The following is a 23,481-nucleotide window of genomic DNA, read 5'->3' as shown; positions in this document are numbered from 1 at the left end:
TTTCAGTGTCCTCTCCAAAGTTATGGCTCAAAAAAGTACTTATACTAGAACCATTATAAACTTTAAGATAAGACTTAAAAATCACCGATTCTACCTTGTATCCCAAGTTGTATATGATATGGCCAGTGCTTGTTTCATGTTCGTTTCAAGTAGAAATGGTTCACAGGGACAGACAGCAGTTCACCTTAAAACATCCATAAAAAGCCAATTACTGCTTTTATCTCCTGTGTCCAGTGCACTCAGCCCTCAGTTTCCATTACGTGCCAGACTCCAATGACAAATCATCCTTTCAGGAATCACTAGTATTCTGTTTGTATTGTTAGGATCTTATACCTGAGCTCCAGCAATCATAAAAAGAAATGCGTGATGTTTCAGTGTGACAAAAAGCATCGCAGTATGTTGACAGAAGAACTGGAACTCCTCTGGCCTGCTGCATGCTTGCACCGTGCCTGACTCTGCATGAATCCTGTACTGTAGCCGTGTTTACCTTTATTTCAGTATGTTTGTGTGTGTGCTCTTCTCAGGTATTCAGAAGAGTACAGCATGGATTCCACTAATGCACAGTAAGTTCAGAAAGCACAGAGACGTGTCCATTACAGGGCAATCGTTCTTGACGCTAACGCCCCGAGTGTGCTACTCTGTAAACTGTTTGTCATTTTGTACTGTGCTGCTTTGTTACAGAGTCTAATAAATCCTTGTGCATTCTGCTGGTCTTGTGTGGTTTCTACCAAATGATGTGTAATTGCTTATCAGCTTATTGTATTGCTTATCTTCCTCCATCTGATTGTGGTGTGTGTGTGTGTGTTTGGGAGTCATTATGTAGAGACAGAGCGAGAAAAGAGTGAGAAAGGGTATGTATAAAAAGTACTTTTAGTGTGCTGGTGGTTTTCCTCTAGGAAATGGGACATGACTATGTTTTTGCTGTTGTTATATGGTGATGGATCTGCTGGTGAGAGAATAATATTGCTGTGTTATTTACATTCTGATGTCACCCATGATACATTGCGATTTCTGTCGTTTTGTCTCTGTACTTGTACATGTACAACAATTTCTATTACATAATTTGGGATATATATATATATACACTATATTGCCAAAAGTATTCGCTCACCCATCCAAATAATCAGAATCAGGTGTTTCAATCACTTCCATGGCCACAGGTGTATAAAATCAAGCACCTAGGCATGCAGACTGTTTTTACAAACATTTGTGAAAGAATGGGTCGCTCTCAGGAGCTCAGTGAATTCCAGCGTGGAACTGTGATAGGATGCCACCTGTGCAACAAATCCAGTCGTGAAATTTCCTCGCTCCTAAATATTCCACAGTCAACTGTCAGCTGTATTATAAGAACGTGGAAGTGTTTGGGAATGACAGCAACTCAGCCACGAAGTGGTAGGCCACGTAAACTGACGGAGCGGGGTCAGCGGATGCTGAGGCGCATAGTGCGAAGAGGTCGCCAACTTTCTGCAGAGTCAATCGCTACAGACCTCCAAACTTCATGTGGCCTTCAGATTAGCTCAAGAACAGTGCGCAGAGAGCTTCATGGAATGGGTTTCCATGGCCGAGCAGCTGCATCCAAGCCATACATCACCAAGTGCAATGCAAAGCGTCGGATGCAGTGGTGTAAAGCACGCCGCCACTGGACTGTGGAGACGCATTCTCTGGAGTGACGAATCGCGCTTCTCCATCTGGCAATCTGATGGACGAGTCTGGGTTTGGCGGTTGCCAGGAGAACGGTACTTGTCTGACTGCATTGTGCCAAGTGTAAAGTTTGGTGGAGGGGGGATTATGGTGTGGGGTTGTTTTTCAGGAGCTGGGCTTGGCCCCTTAGTTCCAGTGAAAGGAACTCTGAATGCTTCAGCATACCAAGACATTTTGGACAATTCCATGCTTCCAACTTTGTGGGACAGTTTGGAGCTGGCCCCTTCCTCTTCCAACATGACTGTGCACCAGTGACCAAAGCAAGGTCCATAAAGACATGGATGACAGAGTCTGGTGTGGATGAACTTGACTGGCCTGCACAGAGTCCTGACCTCAACCCGATAGAACACCTTTGGGATGAATTAGAGCGGAGACTGAGAGCCAGGCCTTCTCGTCCAACATCAGTGTGTGACCTCACAAATGCGCTTCTGGAAGAATGGTCAAAAATTCCCATAAACACACTCCTAAACCTTGTGGACAGCCTTCCCAGAAGAGTTGAAGCTGTTATAGCTGCAAAGGGTGGACCGACGTCATATTGAACCCTATGGATTAGGAATGGGATGTCACTTAAGTTCATATGCGAGTCAAGGCAGGTGAGCGAATACTTTTGGCAATATAGTATATATACATATATATATATATACATATACAAATACATATACAAATTTTCAGATAGATAGATAGATAGATAGAGATATATAAGAAGATGGCAACCATTCAAATAAACAGCTAATTGGAGTGTAGTTTATTGCCAGAATATTTCTTCATAAGTAGTCCTTTGCAGTAAGTCATCATCACGTATTAAAATTAGTTGGAAGCATGGAATTGTCCATTTGGAAGTTTATAAAATAGCACTTGAGCCAGCACAAATGCATATTTGACATAAAACTGTCAGACAGTGGTTCTGATTTCTCACTTGAGGTGTGTTTCACCTTGAGGTCAGAATTATGCGTAACTAAGACTTCGGAAATTTCCACCCTGAGTATAAGTGTCACATGGCTTGTGAAGTACTAAACGTACAGCTGAGATCTGAATACTGATGAGTGCCATTTTCTTTTTTGTGAATGCAGTGAGAGACCATACAAGGAGATCTGGTTATAATTAGTTCTCTCTTGAAACGTTGATATTACAGAGGGCCTCTAGATGACTGTTTACTTTTGCCAGCACTGTTGTTAGCAGTATTTCAGGTTCCTGTTAATGGGCTTAATGTTAAATAACATTGACCACATGTACAAATTCTCACATATTCATGTCATATAATACGTCTGTTATGGTTTCCTTGTGGAAATACAGTGTATACCTACATATTGCATAATTTACCCCACATTTTGACTCCTAGAGAAAGAGAACCTGCTGCATTCTTCAACACGAGGAAGATATTTGCTTTGAATTAAACCTGCAGTCTGTAAGATTTTTTTCCTTCAGCAGTGTTTTGAGCATATGACCTAAGCTGAAGTATCGCTCCTGCCGTGTGATTATTCTGACTGCATTTTTCTCATCATGGAGTCTAAAATGAGCTTACTGACAAGCAAGTGTTCAACAGTTATATATTCGTGCCTCTAAGACTATTTATAGCGCTTGCACACTGCCTGGATGAGGATGTGCATGCACGTGTGGGTGGGATAAACGTATACAAGAAGTCTGTAAAGAAGCAGAGCTTTTTAAGGACAGGGCTTTAAGTGTAGGTTACTCGGAGAAGGTCAAATAGTTTTATTTGATTTCACGTCTTGCTGTGTTCTTTTTTTTTTTGATGAGCTCCTGCTGAGTTTAAATGTGAATTTCACACATTTATTACATTTTTCACAATATTTGAAGACAAGCATTTGTATTTGATTATGTAAGTGATAAAACTTCAAGAAGTTTAATCATTATTTCCGTGGTATTTATGTAGTTCTCTACTTCTCCCCATATATACTGTATATAAATATATAAATATATATGCCCCATTTTACTGCTATCACCATAGAGACGTTAGAGACGTTAAAAACGTGGGAGCAGGGAAGCGGGAAACAATAGCTGACAGATCTTTCCCTTTCTCTTTCCCTCCCTCTCTCCCTCTTTCCTTTTCAATGCAACACATTCTCTCCTCCCCCTATTCCTCCTTCTTTACATCTTCCCTTTTGATCTGTTTGTACATATATATCTTAGATCTCTCTCTCTCTCTCTCTTTCTATCTATCTACCTCTCACTCTTGCTCTATGTCAGTCTCATTATCAGACTAGAAGCTGTGGCTTTTGCTTGTCAAGCCCTGCTCTAATGCCCGTGGCTCCACAAGTGCCTCTGCAAAACCAATAATGATTCCCATAGCGCCTCATTCTCAAGCCATCTGGCTTTTAAGAGGAAATGAATGCCGGAATGGCAATCAAATGCATTATTCATCGCTCATCTTTATTCGAAACCTCTTTATCTTCATTCAGGTTTGCTGTCAGTTCAATTGTAATGATGAGAAAACTTATATGATTGATGATTTTCCTGGAAAGTATTTTCGTTGTGTAGCCATACAGTGTAACAACAAAAGGATCTGAAAATGGAGATAATCGTAATTATATATGCCATATCATGCCAGTCATATATTCCAATAACTGTACATCTCAAAGTATTTGATTATAGTGCTTGGTTGTCAATACTAACAATATTCATTCAATAAACAGTGACATGGATATTTGATTCATTTACATTTATGCTTAATCGCTTATATTTATAACTTAATAACTGTCTGTGAAAGAAGTTACTGTTATCACGTTACTTACTGTTTAATACATAAGTAGTTCACTCACCAGCCTTTCTCTCTCTCTCTCTCCCTCTCTTTCTCTCTCTCCCTCTCTCTCTCTCTCTCTCTCTCTCTCTCCCTCTCTTATTCTCTAAAAAGAGAAGAATTCTTCCAAAACTGCTATACAAACATTTCCACACAGAAAACTACATCATAACAACAACTGCACATTTTTAAAAATCTGTTTATATAAAGTCTTCAGTCTTATCTGCAAAACTCCAGTATGGTTACAGGATTTCATTCAAGCCAAACAGGAGGCACACCTGATCGCTGACTGGAGAGATCAACGGTGTGGCTCCTACTTGGTTGGCATGAAAACCTCAGCTGGACTGGACCTTTAAAGATAAGACTAAAGACCCCTGACGTGTCTGCCATTTATGAGCTATGGAAACGGCAACTTGTTAGAACGGGAAAATGAATATAAATCTCACAGTTGGAACTACAGTTAGAGCCATGCTGTTTTAGAGAGTTGATCAACACCTTCCTAGCAGCAAAATCAAGAACTCAACAGCACTTTCAATATAAATCAGTCGAATATAAATCCATGTTAAGATTTGATGAGCCCATTCCTGCCTCTGCTTCAAGTGTGACACAAAATATCACAATATCCAAGTTTATATTAATAAGAAATGTAAACACATAGGACTGAATTAGAAGTAAAAACCATGAACCATTAAACCATTCAGTGTTTCAGCTGAAATTCATACACTGACAGGAAGAGGCAGTGCAGTGCAGAGTTTCTCCAGCTGTTTTTCTCTACTGGTCTGAAACATGATGAACTAACCTTTTGATAAGTCCTATAGTATCTGTAGTGCTCGGACATCACACCGTCTCGTGTGTTTTTTTTAGCCAAAATAATCATTCTTCGCTACTCAAAGGGAGATCAACTAGAGTTTTAAAACAACTAGCATTAGACTGTATTTGACTTAAAGCCATGTGTGTTTCCAGATTTCAATAAAAAAAGGTTCCCCTTTTTATCTCTACTTGAATGTAAAATCACTTGTAAATAGATGGTATTTCAAATGCAATAGAAACACAATGGTATTGTATGTCTAATGGAGCTCATTGTGCTTCTAAAAAAGAGGGTCATGCATGCTGTGCATTTTAACGTGTCTCACTTATCTCATGTCTCTTATTCAATTCAAAGCTTCGAGATAGAACAGCAGTAATATAATGCAAATATGAGGATATTATATTTCTAAGTGCTCACTGTGAGAGGCAGGCTCTGTTGAAAGCAGGAATAAGTAACAGAGAATAAAGACCTTCAGAATAACTTGTTAAAACTGATGATGTAACATGCTGGGGTTTTTTCGTCTGCTATCTTTTCATTTCCATGGCCCTGTTATGATACTGTGCTGGAATAGCTGGAATTATCTTTTCTATGCCATAAGAGCATTGTGTTTATATACATATATATATATACTACAGGAAACATACTGTATGCACAATCCACAGTTTCTCTTTTCTATATTATGTAGAAATGTACCAACTTCAATGTGTTTTCCTTTCTTGTGCAGGGTGCAGGTGGAGTTTTATGTGAATGAGAACACATTTAAAGAACGACTGAAGCTCTTCTTCATCAAAAACCAAAGGTCAAGTAAGTGAATCCTTCTAGAGTTAATTAAATGTCTTGTTGTAGTATTGAGCTTTTCCATATGGACTGTTAGTGTCCAAGGAGTGTCCAAGGACAAACGTCTATTTTGTGTTTGTTTTATTCCAACAATTTTAAATCACTGAAATAGAGTGTTGGCACTTTGCTTAAAGATCACACTGCTTGGTTTGTTGCTTTGCCAATAAAATCGAGAATTCATCTAAATGTTTCTGTTTAATTTACACTCTTATGCCACACTAAATATCAATGCATGGTTCAAGCTGAAGAATAAAATATTCAGTTAAATATATAAATATACAAAAAAAAATTAGAAAAACTCTGTAGTTATGGAACGTTTACACTGGGTATTGTTCTTCTCAGCTGCCAACCATTAAAAGTAAAAATAAATAGATAGATAGATCTATAAATAGGTAGATAGATCTTGAAACATATACATTCTAAAATTATAAATTAAGAAATAAATAAAGGAGAAACTTTTAGAGGACTCATCTGGGTGAGACAAAAGTTGAAAATAATTTCCTTTAACATTCTACTTTAACTGTTGCAATCTTTATTGAATCTTTATTACTGATAATAATAATAATAATAATAATAATAATAATAATAATAATAATAATAATAATAATAATAATAATAACAATAATAATAATAATAATAATATCAATAACTTTATTATTATTAATAATAATAATAATAATAATATTTTTTTTTCTTTTTCTTTTGCTTTCTTTTGCTTCATTTTGTATGTTGTGAAAGCACGCATATTTACTATTAAGAGTGATTTCTTGTAAGCACTAATTATTGAGTTACAGAGAAACAAGAGCGCATAAATGATTATATAGGGAAGCATTTTTTGCTCTGAGTTTATAGACCTGCTGTAGCATTGTTAAGCACAATTTATGTGTTTAGAGCTATTGAGGGCAAATGAAATGGCCTCTCAGCATTTTACTGCCCAGTGACTTGTACTTGTGATATTCACAAAATTTATCAGCATATAGAACAGTAAAGGGCACTCCACTTGGTATTACTCAGAACTGATTAAAATTCGTTTATGAATATAAATATTCTTAAAATACTATTCAAATGTTCCTATTTTACATATGAAGGCAAAATAATTTATACTAAAATGTTTAAGAGCCGAAAGACTTTTATTAAAACACATGATTCCTGACTTTGTATCTAAATGACTCTTGTCGGTGAATATCATTGTTCTGTTTTAAATATTAATAGAGTTTTAAAAGTCAGAGTACACGTTATTAAGTTAACAATTGGTGGCTTATGCAGTGCACTACATGCAAATGAGATGAAGCAAGAGAATGGGATTGACATGGATATCTGCTTCCCTATAAAAAATATAAAACCTAAAATATCGAATCTAATACTACAGTACTAGCTGAATTCATGATAAAGTGATGATTTTGCCTTTTTTTCTACAAGTATTTCACCTTTAAATGTATTATAAAGAAACATGATAGCTGTTCTCTCTGTACTAGATTATACTGTTTTTTTGTGTCTTGAAGGCCTCAGAATACGCCTTTTCAACCTCTCTCTGAAGTTGTTAACGTGTCTCCTCTACATTCTCCGAGTATCACTGGATGTCCCATGTGAACGGTAAGACTATACAATAACTGTAGTGATTTCTGTGTACTTAAGAGATAAACTAAGCCAGCCTGAATACCCACAAGAAACTGCGTTCAGGCGCATATTGTCTGGTCTGGTTATGAACCCATTACAGCCCATTTTCCTTTCTTTTAGCCGCAGACATCTAGGCTCGAAAATGAAGCACTGAAGCACTCTGTGTGTATGTGTTATGTGTGATGTGTGTCTGTAGACCTGTGTGTGGGTGTAAGAGAGAGAGAGTGAGAGAGAGAGAGAGAGAGAGTGAGAGAGAGAGAGAGAGAGAAGAGAACTGGAGCAATGTGGAAACATACTATGACTAGAGAGCACAAGATATCGCTATGTTCCCATAGAAACCAGACACCAAAGGCATCGTTGCAGGGTGTGTGTGTGTGTGGTTTGGTGTGAGGGGGATAATGGGCTATTCGGGTTTAAACCTCCCGAAAATATTTTCTGACAGATCTAAATCACATTTGGCGGAACATCTAATTACATACGTGGCAAATAACATGTTTTGCACAGCGATTACTGTATGCTACAGTGATCTTTATAAAAGGTCAAAAGAGGTCATCATTACTATCCCAGATTTATGACAAATGAGCACATCCCCTAGTTTGTTTAATTGCAAGTGATTGACTGCCCGGTGTCTTTGTAGGGAACAGGATTAACATAGTTGTGCATTTTGTGTTCATGTTTTATGAAATTATCTAGAGATGCTTTGGAAATGGAGGTGAGAGTACTACCTGTAATTACTACAAGTTTACTGCAGGGGAAAAAAGAAAGCTACAGTAGGTCTCTTTATAAGATAAAATGTCAATATTGCATATTACTGCCCTTAGCAGTGGGGGCGTGCTTGTCAGCTGCGGAGAGAGAGGAGGAATAATTCTAACCTGTGTTTTATTACCACCTGGCGACTTATTTGTATTTTTAAGTGCATTCAGGACTGGTGTAACCAGAACTACACACACACACACATATGCTGCAGTACATGAATCTAAACTTGGTGAAAGCTGTTAGCTAGTGTTTGCATCTTTTCTGAGTTTTTGAAGGGTGCTGAAAAAGTGTGCTGCAAATAAATACAAACCCATAGGTCTCACGAGTCTTTCTCCTCACCCGCATACCCCAGGTTCTACACTACCATGATATTTGAACAGTTTTCAGTAGGTTAATGTGGAGTGACATGCGTGAGCTCATAGGACTTCACTTTAACTATACAGAACATATGGTCATTTCATTTAGCTAGATTTCCTCACAGTCCCTGAAATTAATTCCCAGCTATAACCACTGCCAGGGTTAAATTCAGACAATCATCACGTGCTATTTAAGAAGTGAACTTCATTTTCTGTCTGTCTGTGTTACTGTGTTTGCAGGAAGCCCTGCTTCAATGTCACTGATACTCTGTGCAGTAAAATCTGTGCCAATCAGACGACAGATCCCATCCAGATCAACTGGTGAGAATTTCCTCATGTGCTGTGTATTATTAGGTTCACCAACAATATCCTGCACATGTTGCAACTGTTTGTTGTCGTGCATGGATTTTTGTTACTCCACATGGTTGCAGATTCATCTTGCTTTTTTACCAAACTTGCTTTTACTCTAACTTTAATGTTTCCACCCTTCCTTCCTTCCTTCCTTCTTTCTTTTCTGGCATCAGCTCTTGACATGACCATGTGCTATTGTGGCCTATTTGGGAAGCTGACAAATTGTTTTCCATGATCTGAAGTGTGAATTGGATAGACCCCTCTAGACCCGGGGTGTCCAATCTCATCCGAAAAGAGCCAGCATGTGTGCAGGTTTTCATTCCAACCAAGAAGAAGCCACACCTGAATCTATTGCAAGCCAAGATCAACTGATTAAACTGTGGAATTAGGTGTGGCTCCTGCTTGATTGGTATGAAAACCAGCACCGACACCAGCCCTTTGTGGATAAGATTGGACTCACGTGGTAAGTGAGCCAAGACTGTGTTGCATTGCTAATGAAAAGACGACAAGAAATAACGATAGCGATCTTTATTTATTTTACAATAAAAGATCAAAATGCAGACTGCATTCTGCTAACATGTTAAAGGGGGGAACTAGAGCAATACAAGTGAAGATCATTAAAAATGTTAGAATGAAAGAAAATTAGAAGGAGCGCATTAATATAACTATCATCTGGCTTGCTACTGGTGCTGCTGATGTTGGTCAGGAAATGAATCCAGACTTTCTGATCAGAATCGAGAGCACTGGGGCAATAACAAGCCTACTGTGTCATACTAGAATGTATTTTGTATATTCACAAAATACATGTGCATCATAATATAATATTGCCCACTCCTATCTTACCCGAATGTCAATTTGTGTGAAAGTTGAAGGCGTGCCTAATGAACCTAACAGCTCAGTGTATGAAACACACCAAATTACTGAACATTTTATATATTATAAAGCAATGGGCAGTAATCCATCTGAACGGTCCACACATTAATCTCAGCTTTGTGAGGATTGTGCTGTGTGTTTTGCCCTTTGTTCATTTGGAAACACACCTGTTTTGGACTCACTTTTTCCTGTGTTTTCTTTCAAAAATGTTTTTTGTGTGTGTGTGTGTGTTACATAACTCTAAAACCTACGCTCCTATTTGTGCAGTGTAGACTCAGGCTTGGTTTTCCTTTTTTTACAATAGGTTATAGTAAAATATGACGTTAGTACCGTAAGGTTCTATCTGAGTGAATCTAATCTCTATTTATATTTCAATAGACCATAAAGTCTACATTTATTTCTAATCTACATTAACAAAACTCTGGGAAAATAAAAGTGTGATTAAACACAGATCATACCTATAAACTTTTTCTTATTAAACAATGTCTCAGTCTCAAACATATGAAGTTTATTAAGACATTTTGGTCACGTGCTTGTAAATAAGCTTTCTGAATTTATCCTCTAAAATTAAAAAATCAGGAAATTTTTACATTTGAAATTCATAATTTTTTTTTTTTTACTTTAAAACATTTATTAGCTTAGTCTAGTATTACACACACACACACACACACACACATATGAAGTCTGCTGTTTGACATTAATTTGCATTGAGACTGGAAGAGTCAGTTTGTTGTGTATTGCATACGTTTAAGGTTAATCTCTCTGATGTTATCTGATATATTTTTAAATATTGTAAGACCACATAAATAAATACATGGATTTTGATTGACATTTACCTGTTTTGCATATTCCACCCAGAAGAAGATTACTTAGCAGTGTATCTGTTAGTTTAAGGATGGATTTTTTTTTCTTTTAAATATTACACCAAAGTCAAAGTATGTTTTTTTCTCCACAGGGAGTTGATATTCTGGGTGAATAGAAAGACTCCTGTATGGGCGATACAGGTAGGCAGCTCTCTGAGTTACTGACTGCTTACAGGTAGAATCAGCAGAAAGAGGCTTTCAACTGCCTAAAGATTTCTTAAACAGCTTTTGTTTTTTGTTGGTAATTGATTTATGAAATATATTTTACACTGTGAACTTATACACATGCTTCATTTCTGTATTCCCCATGCTGCAGGTGACAGTGGCCTTAATTAGCTTCCTAGAAGCAATGCTTTTGACATATCTCAGTTACAAGGTATGGTCTCTGCCGTTCTCTTTTTTCTTTTCAGCTTCGCATAATGTTGATCCAAATGTTGAGGGCCAGATGGACATACACACATAGCACAAAACAAGCAGAAGGCATACTCTCATAGCACAAACAAGACTTGTAGAGCACCTGAAATGAACATTCTATTGACTAAGGCTGAAGCAGGTCCTCCGTCCAGCCAAAATACACTATATTGCCAAAAGTATTCGCTCACCCATCCAAATAATCAGAATCAGGTGTTCCAATCACTTCCATGGCCACAGGTGTATAAAATCAAGCACCTAGGCATGCAGACTGTTTTTACAAACATTTGTGAAAGAATGGGTCGCTCTCAGGAGCTCAGTGAATTCCAGCGTGGAACTGTGATAGGATGCCACCTGTGCAACAAATCCAGTCGTGAAATTTCCTCGCTCCTAAATATTCCACAGTCAACTGTCAGCTGTATTATAAGAACGTGGAAGTGTTTGGGAACGACAGCAACTCAGCCATGAAGTGGTAGGCCACGTAAACTGACGGAGCGGGGTCAGCGGATGCTGAGGCGCATAGTGCGAAGAGGTCGCCAACTTTCTGCAGAGTCAATCGCTACAGACCTCCAAACTTCATGTGGCCTTCAGATTAGCTCAAGAACAGTGCGCAGAGAGCTTCATGGAATGGGTTTCCATGGCCGAGCAGCTGCATCCAAGCCATACATCACCAAGTGCAATGCAAAGCGTCGGATGCAGTGGTGTAAAGCACGCCGCCACTGGACTCTAGAGCAGTGGAGACGCGTTCTCTGGAGTGACGAATCGCGCTTCTCCATCTGGCAATCTGATGGACGAGTCTGGGTTTGGCGGTTGCCAGGAGAACGGTACTTGTCTGACTGCATTGTGCCAAGTGTAAAGTTTGGTGGAGGGGGGATTATAGTGTGGGGTTGTTTTTCAGGAGCTGGGCTTGGCCCCTTAGTTCCAGTGAAAGGGACTCTGAATGCTTCAGCATACCAAGACAATTTGGACAATTCCATGCTCCCAACTTTGTGGGAACAGTTTGGAGCTGGCCCCTTCCTCTTCCAACATGACTGTGCACCAGTGCACAAAGCAAGGTCCATAAAGACATGGATGACAGAGTCTGGTGTGGATGAACTTGACTGGCCTGCACAGAGTCCTGACCTCAACCCGATAGAACACCTTTGGGATGAATTAGAGCGGAGACTGAGAGCCAGGCCTTCTCGTCCAACATCAGTGTGACCTCACAAATGCGCTTCTGGAAGAATGGTCAAAAATTCCCATAAACACACTCCTAAACCTTGTGGACAGCCTTCCCAGAAGAGTTGAAGCTGTTATAGCTGCAAAGGGTGGACCGACGTCATATTGAACCCTATGGATTAGGAATGGGATGTCACTTAAGTTCATATGCGAGTCAAGGCAGGTGAGCGAATACTTTTGGCAATATAGTGTATATCCCAATGCACCTGGGAACCTATACTGAGTTGTTTTATCCTTGTTTTTCATTTTCATCCACGACACACAAGACATTTTTTTTCAGAGTGTGTTCTTATTACATATGAGATAACTGCAAACAGCTTAGTTTATCTGGCCCTCAGTGTAGAGGCCTGCTTTAGCTCTGACACTTTACTCTGAAGTATGGCCATTGTTTCTTACCTTATGCAATTCCTTTTATTCTTCCTGCTTCGTGATTAACAGAAATGATTCTGCTGTAGGGGTAAATTAACAGGCTTTCAAATAAACAAGACATTAGCCTTTCAGTATAACAGCATTATGTTATACTAACAGCATAATGGAAGCTGTAATGGCAGCCTGGACTTTACTAATGAAGAAATGAGTGTTTTCCATTAGTAGAGACCAGACCATTGGGTAATTTTTTGCTAATTATTTTGTTTCAGGGAAACATTTTTGAGCAGATTTTCCAAATTTCCTTCATCCTTGAGATGATCAATACAGTGCCATTCATAATTACAGTAAGTGGCTAATTTCTTGCCTTTCTAAAAATTCCAAAGATAAAATCCCCAAAAAACTTTTTTCTTGATATCACACACCTCAAAGCTTAAATCTCCCAATGCATTTATCTTAAAGCATAAACATTGTTTAGTAACTCTGACTTATTCAGTAACTACTGTAAATCTGGTGGGGATTGTAAGTCTGCAAGTCCTGGGAGATTAAAATATTAATAATGCATTTAATAGCAACAAGTGTAACTAAACCAGACAGCCGTGCCAACCTATTTATTACAAATGTACATATATCCCTAAACCAATCAGCAATGACATTTCTTTTTGTTTTAATTGCTCTGTTTAAATATCTTTCCTTCATTTACATAATCATGAAAAAGTCAATAATAATAATAATAATAATAAATATTTATTTTTGTACTAATTCTTCTGCTTCTTTTTATAATAATAATAATAATAATAATAATTATTATTATTATTATTATTATTATTATTATTATTATTATTATTATTGTTGTTGTTGTTTGTTGTTGTTATAAATCATAATTTTCAATTCTTAGGTCAAATGTTTCTGGTTGCTTTCAGATCTTTTGGCCCCCATGGAGGAACATATTTGTCCCAGTGTTCCTTAACTGCTGGCTTGCCAAGTCGGCACTGGAGAACATGATCGTAAGTAATCTGCAGAATCAGCTAATGGCTAAAAAGGTTCAATTAGAAATATCTGGTGGAGAAAACAATTGCCGTGTAATGCCATCTCTAATCAGAAGAGTTCAGGAAGTTGTAAATAATATGCCGGATGGTAATTTATAAAAATGAGTCATCAATAATCAGAAATTGAGAACGTGCCAACTTTCTTTCTGCTGGCAGATGGTCAGGTCAAATGGCCAAGAAGAACTTGGCAGGGAGTATGTACTATTTTGAACTGTACAAGTGTGGATTGTGTTAAACAGCACAGACATCAACCAGACAAATTATACTGGTGGTGTCAAAAAACTTCTTGTTGCTATCTCTGCCAAAGGTAATGTAAATTTAATGAAATTATTTTACGGCTCAGAGCACTAAGAAATAGGCCACACTTGTGAGGTGCTGCTGAAGGATTTAAGTGATCTAAGTGTGGATCACTGCTTAGAGAACTGTAACACTTTCATCTGTTCATGTGTTCAAGTCAGATGTAAGAGCTAGATAATTTCCTTTTATAATTTACAGTTGCAGATTAATGTTTCCCAGCATTCAAAAAAGAAATGCAGTGTATTAATAGATCATTAAAAAAATAGTAAATAAACGTCTATAAATCAGTCATTTACCTTCTGTTGTGTAGATGTTGATATGGTGTAGACCAGGGATCACCAACTGGCAGAAAGAAAAGTCTAGCAGAGCTGATGAATGTATGAAAAACTGCCTGTGATTCAGCTAGTCTACTTTACTTCACATCCTCCTTTTCAGCTCAAATCAAATGATTTAGCTGAAAGCTGTTCAGACCACAGACTAGTATGGGAAACTGTCCTAGGGAAACTTCCCTTTCTGGTTTGATTAATGACTTAATTTTAAAAAAAAAGTCGAAAGAGGAATGTTTCAAGATGAAATACATTTGCAGTACAAGGAAGAGAGCATGTTTATTAACGTAAGGAGTGGCAGAGGGGTTCGGAAGTAAATGGTTTTTAATACCAATGTTTGCCGAAATAAAGAATAAAAAACATGGGAATTTACAGATGTGTTACAGTTACAGTGTTCATTAATTCATACACAGTAAGTGCTTTATACTGATCCGAGTCATCATTATTTAAATTGCTAATTTGTTTTTATTTAGGGAAATGGAACCAGCTCTATTTAATAGAAAATATAACAGGCAAGGACGATTAAAAACAGATCTGTCAAAGCGGGCATGAATGTCATTTTAAAAAACAGTAATGCATGCCTCTTGGTGTCCTTTGCAGCTACTCAAGTGGTAATTTGGAGTGCTGGTGCGAAATGAAATAACTACTTCTAATTGTCTTATTTACAGCCGGTCATGTTAGTGAATTTCTCCACATTTTCTTTCCAATTTTAGTTGATAATATATTAATATATTCATAACCAAGATCAGATAAAAACAAAAAGTCCCCGGCTCTTCACATGTCCACAGCTTAGTCTGTTATATTAAGGAACAAGAAGACAAGAAACATTCTCCATGGCCTTTATTTGCATAATTGAACATGATTGGCTTTTATATTTAATGATGTAATACCACTTGGAGTCACATGCTCAGTATTAACACACCTTTTCCATTTTCATCTCTTTTAAAAATTAATAGTTAATAAATAAATAGTAAATAGTCAGGAACACTGTGATTGTTTCTCTCCTGCAGAACGATCTCCACCGCGCCATCCAACGCACACACTCTGCCATGTTTAACCAGGTGCTCATCCTCATCTGTACGCTGCTCTGCCTGGTCTTCACCGGGTAAGTGCTATGATCCTTTCTATTACATTCTTCCCGGCAACATCTTTGTTATGACAGTGTGAAGGAGAACACAGCTGATTCAGGGTGAGACTGCACATGTCTTTTTATAGTTGCTTATGACCCTCAGTATGGTACACAGGTGTGTAAGAGGTAAAAGAAGAGCGAAAAGTTTTCTCCTTTCACCATGTTGGATGGCTCACTGCATACAGAACGAGAAAAATGAAGACTGCATACATTTACATGGGGAATCAGAGCTGAGGCATGCTGTATTAGTCATTAGCTTGTCTCTTAGACATGTCCCGCATGTCGCCGTAGACTTCCGCCAAACCACACACACACACACCCCCCCCACCTGCTCCACTCAGATCTCGGACTGAAAAGTCACCCATTCTTTTTTTTTCTCTATTAAATAATGCCTTGATTGATGTTTCCATGAATATTTCATTAGACAAGAGGCACAGAAAAAGGCACAGAAACGCCTACACTTGTACACTCATCAAGGAAGCCAGAGTCTAGGATTATGCAAATTAGAAAAAGTCCCCAGTTCTTCACACGTCCACCTCTTTCCCTGTTATATCGAGGAACAAGAAGACAAGAGGCATTTTTCATGGCCTTCATTTGCATAATGGAACATGATTGGCTTTTCTATTTAATGATGCAATACCACTTCCAGTCACATGCTCAGTATTAACACACATTTCCCATTTTCAACAATTTATAAAAATTCAATTCCACCAGATAGTGCCACTGTAAAGAGTTTCCATTTATAACTGAGTACTATATTGTCAAAAAGTGCAATTTTGAAACCAGGAAATTCATTCTAGTTTTAAGAAAGTCTGTTAATAATAAATAATAATAAGCAAAACAATACTGCAATGACGAGTTCCACCCTTGAATAAATTTAGTACCCGGATTTCTAAATAAAAACATTTTGTAATGTTTAGGTGAAGTTTAAGTGATTGTTTAGGTCAAATCTAGGTGACTTTAAGATAACTGTGCAATCAGTCATACTATTATTTATCAGTCATTTTAATTTTTTTTAGTTCAGCCCATTAGCAAATGTATTATTTGCTAATCCCTCCGGAGTTTAACATTCAATCTATGGGAATGGTTACCCCTCCTTTCTCTTGAAGATATTAAAGTTTGGAGTTTCTGCATTTTACTGCTGACTAAAATGATAGATGTCGGCCCACTGATATGATAACTGTAATCATTGTTAATGGTGAGAATTGATTGTTTTTGCTTCATTTGAAAATATTTAGGGCCTGTGGGATTCAGCACCTAGAGCGAGCAGGGAAGAATCTTTCCCTGTTTGATTCGCTCTATTTCTGCATCGTCACCTTCTCCACTGTGGGCTACGGAGACGTCACGCCGAAAATCTGGCCCTCTCAGCTACTGGTGGTCATCATGATATGTGTGGCGCTTGTAGTACTGCCATTACAAGTGAGAGCATTTCTTATTATATTATATTATATGGTTGGAGTTAATCCCTGTAATAGGTCTATAGTGTGAGTCAAACATCGTGGCTTCATTTGTTGCCGAAGCCTATTAACGTCTTTCTGTACAGTTTGAGGAGCTAGCGTATCTGTGGATGGAGAGGCAGAAGTCAGGCGGTAACTACAGCAGACATCGAGCTCAGACCGAAAAACATGTGGTGCTTTGTGTCAGTTCACTGAAGATTGACCTCCTCATGGACTTCCTCAATGAGTTTTATGCGCATCCCAGACTGCAGGTAAATTAGACAACCCACTGCTGTCATGTAAGTGTGAAGTTATTTGTATAAATTGTGTTGTATGGCAAATAACTAGGGAGCAGTGTGAATATTGTTGCTAATAGAATAAATGACATGTACAAATGTATTTTTCCAAATAGTTAAATTTGTAAGAGTAACAAAATGATGCATCTAAGTACACTATGAAACTTTTAAAAAAATTAATAAGAAGAAATAAGTTCATATCATCTTCTAAAGTACACAGGTGTATGCAAGCTTTTCATTTTTTATAATCTACATTATTTATTCTCTGGATTATCATTTGCACGTAATGCCATTTTTTCTGAAAGGATCTTTATACAGAAATCTCGAACACGGTGATGACCCGTGTCAAGCTGAGCTCTTAAAGAAGTGCCAATTTATTTCGGAGAGAAAACGAGTCACTTAGCACAAGTGAGGCAGCAGAGCTCTGTGTCAGGCATCCAGATAAAAGAAGTTATTCATGATGCTCATCTGCACTTTTACGTGGTGTAGTGTGCTTTTAGCCTAATTTGTGTTCGGCTGTCGGATTTAAACAGCTTGCATTTTATCAAAGGCCCACTTTTGTGAAGTGAATATAACTGGTGACTTTTTGCACAACCATTATTCTGTTTGCACATTAGAACGGATTTTTTAGACGCACCCTAAACTTGGCATATTCATGTTCATTTTCATTTGTTAATCAAAACCGAATTTATGTAGTTGAGTTAAGTAAAGAGTAAAGCGGTTAATAACTAATAATTTTCAGAATATAATATCGTAATTCTGGACATTCTGCCTGATCCTGTGTACTGCCCAGTCACCTCGGACGGATCAGAAACAGATAACTGATGCTTAGTGTAGTCCACAATTTCCTTATTAGTTCTCACTATGATTGTGTAAGTCTGAATTTAGCCTTTTCAGCCTTTTCACAGCTTTAGCTGGATTTCTATCATAAAATGGGTCAGTTCAAATAGATTCATATTCTATTTAATCTTTTATTGGGGATTTGATTTTTATAATGACTGGGATTAAAGGTGTATGCCTAAAGGTTTCTTTGTTATTTAATCAGACTATTAGCATTTTCTATGTGAATGACAGGCAAATAATGGATGTACTGTACACTCTCTCTCAGATATCAGTCTGTATACTTATCACCAGTTAATACTCTATGGTCTCGGTACCAGAACAGGTTGGTTTTGTTTCTTATTTTTTTTTTTTTTTTTTTTTTTACAGGATTACTATGTGGTCATCCTCTGCCCCACAGAGATGGACATCCAAGTGCGGCGAGTGCTACAGATTCCTCTGTGGTCTCAGAGAGTCATCTACCTGCAGGGCTCTGCACTGAAAGATCAGGACCTTATGAGAGCCAAGTGAGACTCACTTCTATATGAAACTGGAAATTTGCAAATTTTCCATATCGCATATTTTTTTGGTGTGAAACTTAAACATAAAATTAGACCGTTTTTGTCAAATTTGTGACCGACAAATCTTTCTAAGGTTTTGATTTTTTTTTTTATTTAATGCAGGTGTGAATTAAAGCGTCTTCGGTTCATTTTGATGCTGTATCAGTGTTTATGACCGTCTCTTTTGCGTGTAGATTTTGAAATGCAGGTGAAAGTGAATGGCTATCAGGCTCATCTAAGCAGTGCATCACTAAAGAGCATTAAAAGAAACTCTATTATAGGTCCTGCAGTTTTCATCAGTATTAAGTTCATGATTAAAAAAAACAAGGGTTTGACTGATCATTCTGTTTCAGGTGTTAAATGATGAGCACATCTGTCTTTAAAATAAGGTCTGTTCAGATCGCTGGCATCCATTATCGGAGGTTTAGTTTATCTCAGCTTTAACTCAGCAGCTGGAGTGGGAACTGGCCAATTGCACAAAGTGAAGCTAGATAGGTGTGCTTTGAGTATAAAAAATGGGAGACTTGCATTCACAACTCTGAATTGCAACGGCATGTAAAAAAAGTCTCATGGGAAAATCGGGTAAAACTTGAGACTTCACAGGTATGCAAATAAATAGAAAAAAATCTAAGAAACCTGTGAAACTTCTCTCCTTTCTGAACTCTAGCTCATCTGATCTGATGATTTGCCTACAGCTAAATCATTTACATAAATGCATGTGATTGAATATAGCTCTTGCTATGACGTTCATGTGGTTAGTGGTTAAGGTGTTGGCCTATTGATGAGAAGGTTGTGAGCTTGAATCTCAGGTCCACCAAGCTGCCACTGCTGGGCCCCAGAGCACGGCCCTTATCCCTAAATTGCCCTGTTGTATAAAAATGAGATAAATTGTAAGTCACTTGGGATAAGGGTGTCTGCTAAATGCCTGAAATGTAATTCACAATAGTTAATATTTACAATATTAACTATTCATTGCAACTATGGCCATTTTTAAGCTCTTCTACAGTATTTTTCATGTGCTGCTCTACATAAAATAATAATCTTATATACAGTTAATATAGTCAAATGTATCAAGTATTTCTTATTATAAAATGACACTAAACCAAACATAAGATTATTAAACCTGTTTCCAGAAATTATTACTTTTTTTATTTTAAAATAAATTTTATAAAAAAAAAATGTATAAAAAAATACTTTTTTTAATGTAAAATATAATTTTCAGCCAATAGAATAAGCAAATTTAAATGAGCAAAAAATGTATGAAATAGGTTTAATCGTCATGTGGATTACTGTAATCTGATAAAGAAATACTAGATACATTTGATTATATTTAACGCATTTTCATGTGCCAAAAATGTCATTTTTTTACAGTGAGGGTGCTTTTCCCTAAATCCATTTGTAATATTTATTTTATTAAGGAATTCGAAGAACATATGATTTGAACCAAAGGGGGGGGAAATGAGTAGGAAACAAATCTAGAAATACTCAAACAGACTGAGATTATTTTGCATTTTACACTGAATCTATAAAGCACTTGTGTTTCTGTCAGTGTAACAGATGTATTCTTTTCCCAAAGCCCCAAATGCCATTTCCTTTGAGTATGAAGACTTCCCATTGACTTGCACACTCTCTGTTTTAGAAAATAAGAAACCGTTGTTCAGTGAGATCAATAGATTACGGCTGGAGTGATAACAAATCCACATGGATGCTGTGACTGTCTGTATGGGGGAAGTGAGAATGAGGTTGCTGTTGCTTGTCTCAATACTTTTCAATCACAATGAATCTTTGTAATGCCCCTCATTCTGACAGCTACTGCATTAAATAGGATTCAGCAGACTGTACAGCCGTGTCACGCCGATTCCTTCCGAACCTCTAGAGATAAAATGGGTGTGAGATGCGTGCTCTCTACAGGGCATTTCGTTTTATCATTGTTTTGTCAGGCAGTCCTGAGAGATTTAACTCGTTTCACATTATGAGCAGATAGTGCTGCATGACTCATTATTACTAAATATTATCTGATCAGATTATTAATGATTATTACCACACACTGAAAACAAATCTGTACATTTACACGGCTTTTACGGCTTATTTTCCAAACTTTTGAAATACACAAAAATATTAATACAGTTACAAAAAAAAAATTTTTTCTTCATGTAAAAAGAAATAGAAAGAAAATATTCACATATTCATTATAATTTCACAAATATTTGTTTTTTATTTAATAGACATATGCTAGTTTAATATTTTAATACATTTTGCAATCGGATACAATTACCGACAATTGAATGTGAAAATAATTGTTGGTCTATATAAATTTGTTTGTTAATTTACAGAGATATAATTTACAGAGATATGTGCTTTCATAACTAAAATTTTAAACAAGTGTGTTTTTATCAGTGTATAATACATTGGGGAACTATCAACATACAGTTTTTATCATTGAAAAAAAGTAATAATTGCTGTAATTTTCACAGATTTTTCAATAGCAGTGAAGCTGTCAGGAAAAAGATGTTAGGAGACAAACCACTGAGTATTTAGAGTGGATTTTTTTTTTTTGCAGTGCTGTTAAATTCTCCAGTCTGATTGGCTGTATTCTACAATAGACGGTAGTTCTACAAAAGTGGATTTAAAATCATGCACTTGCTGATATGGTGAAGGTTTCTGTGAGATTTCTGTTAGGTGTCTCCAGTGTCAGCAGTTTATACACACTCTCAGCACTAAAAGTAAGAGATCAAGCTGTTCCTTTAGGTTCTCTGACAAGGAAAATTCTGCTGGGCTGAGGCTTCTCTTAAAATGACAAAGTGCATTTTCTTTTGTCTTGTCATGAAGTGAGAGGAAATTAAGAGGATCAAACCTGACCCTGGCATCAGGTGTAGAGTTTTGTATTTCATCTGTGTCTGCATGCGGTTCCTATGAGTTATCTGGTTTTCTCCTACCTGCAATCGGTAGATTGTGGATGGGATCATTTACCTCTAAGTCTGTGAGTGAGTGAGTGAGTGAGTGAGTGAGTGAGTGAGAGAGTTAGTGAGTGAGGGAGTGAGTGAGTGAGTGAGGGAGTGAGGGAGTGAGTGAGTGAGTGAGTGAGTGAGCGAGTATGTGTGTATGAGTGAGTGAGTGAGTGAGTGAATGAGTGATTGAGTGAGTGAGAGAGTTAGTGAGTGAGTGAGTGAGTGAGTGAGTGAGTGAGCAAGTGAGGGAGTATGTGTGTATGAGTGAGTGAATGAGTGAGTGAGTGAGTGAGTGAGTGAGAGAGTTAGTGAGTGAGTGAATGAGTGATTGAGTGAGTGAGAGAGTTAGTGAGTGAGGGAGTGTGTGAGTGAATGAGTGATTGAGTGAGTGAGAGAGTTAGTGAGTGAGTGAGTGAGTGAGTGAGTGAGGGAGTGTGTGAGTGAATGAGTGAGTGAGTGAGTGAGTGAGTGAGTATGTGTGTATGAGTGAGTGAATGAGTGAGTGAAAGAGTTAGTGAGTGAGGGAGTGAGTGAGGGAGTGTGTGAGTGAATGAGTGATTGAGTGAGTGAGAGAGTTAGTGAGTGAGTGAGGGAGTGTGTGAGTGAATGAGTGAGTGAGTGAGTGAGTGAGTATGTGTGTATGAGTGAGTGAATGAGTGAGTGAAAGAGTTAGTGAGTGAGTGACTGAGTGAGCAAGTGAAGGAGTATGTGTGTATGAGTGAGTGAATGAGTGAGTGAGTGAGTGAGTGAATGAGTGATTGAGTGAGTGAGAGAGTTAGTGAGTGAGGGAGTGAGTGAGGGAGTGTGTGAGTGAATGAGTGAGTGAATGAGTGATTGAGTGAGTGAGAGAGTTAGTGAGTGAGTGAGGGAGTGTGTGAGTGAATGAGTGAGTGAGTGAGTGAGTGAGTATGTGTGTATGAGTGAGTGAGTGAATGAGTGATTGAGTGAGTGAGAGAGTTAGTGAGTGAGGGAGTGAGTGAGGGAGTGTGTGAGTGAATGAGTGAGTGAATGAGTGATTGAGTGAGTGAGAGAGTTAGTGAGTGAGTGAGGGAGTGTGTGAGTGAATGAGTGAGTGAGTGAGTGAGTATGTGTGTATGAGTGAGTGAGTGAATGAGTGATTGAGTGAGTGAGTTAGTAAGTGAGTGAGTGAGCAAGTGAGGGAGTATGTGTGTATGAGTGAGTGAATGAGTGAGTGAGTGAGTGAATGAGTGATTGAGTGAGTGAGAGAGTTAGTGAGTGAGTGAGGGAGTGTGTGAGTGAATGAGTGAGTGAGTGAGCAAGTGAGCGAGTATGTGTGTATGAGTGAGTGAGGGAGTGAGTGAGGGAGTGTGTGAGTGAATGAGTGAGTGAGTGAGGGAGGGAGTATGTGTGTATGAGTGAGTGAGTGAATGAGTGAGTTAGTGAATGAGTGAGTGAGGGAGTATGTGTGTATGAGTGAGTGAGTGAGTGAGTGAGTGAGGGAGGGAGTATGTGTGTATGAGTGAGTGAGTGAGTGAATGAGTGAGTGAGTGAGTGAGTGAGTGAATGAGTGAGTGAGGGAGGGAGTATGTGTGTATGAGTGAGTGAATGAGTGAGGGAGGGAGGGAAGGAGTATGTGTGTATGAGTGAGTGAGTGAGTGAGTGAATGAGTGAGTGAGTGAGTGAGTGAATGAGTGAGTGAATGAGTGAGTGAGGGAGGGAGGGAGGGAGGGAGGGAGTATGTGTGTATG

General features: G+C 37.9%; 1 protein-coding gene across 11 annotated transcripts in view; it reads left to right on the top strand.

Annotated features, from left to right (window-relative positions):
- Positions 1–23,481, top strand: part of kcnt1b (potassium sodium-activated channel subfamily T member 1b) — a 92,331-nt gene that overhangs the window by 42,630 nt on the left and 26,220 nt on the right. For 8 of the 11 annotated variants that reach the window (XM_058374643.1, XM_058374644.1, XM_058374646.1 and 5 more), the window contains 11 exons: positions 5,989–6,068; positions 7,604–7,694; positions 9,071–9,151; positions 11,010–11,058; positions 11,234–11,293; positions 13,185–13,259; positions 13,836–13,919; positions 15,595–15,689; positions 16,952–17,132; positions 17,257–17,421; positions 18,655–18,791. In XM_058374643.1, the coding sequence (XP_058230626.1) occupies positions 5,989–6,068; positions 7,604–7,694; positions 9,071–9,151; positions 11,010–11,058; positions 11,234–11,293; positions 13,185–13,259; positions 13,836–13,919; positions 15,595–15,689; positions 16,952–17,132; positions 17,257–17,421; positions 18,655–18,791 (1,098 nt within the window). Of the gene's footprint in view, positions 1–524; positions 564–5,988; positions 6,069–7,603; positions 7,695–9,070; positions 9,152–11,009; positions 11,059–11,233; positions 11,294–13,184; positions 13,260–13,835; positions 13,920–15,594; positions 15,690–16,951; positions 17,133–17,256; positions 17,422–18,654; positions 18,792–23,481 lie in introns of all 11 variants that reach the window. The other 3 variants (XM_058374648.1, XM_058374653.1, XM_058374654.1) reach the window with 1 other exon arrangement.

The sequence above is a fragment of the Hemibagrus wyckioides genome, linkage group LG22 (assembly GCF_019097595.1).
Source record: "Hemibagrus wyckioides isolate EC202008001 linkage group LG22, SWU_Hwy_1.0, whole genome shotgun sequence".
In the NCBI taxonomy this organism is placed as follows: Eukaryota; Metazoa; Chordata; class Actinopteri; order Siluriformes; family Bagridae; genus Hemibagrus; species Hemibagrus wyckioides.
The sequence above is the reverse complement of the archived record's forward strand: the minus strand, read 5'-3'. Positions and strand labels throughout refer to the sequence as shown.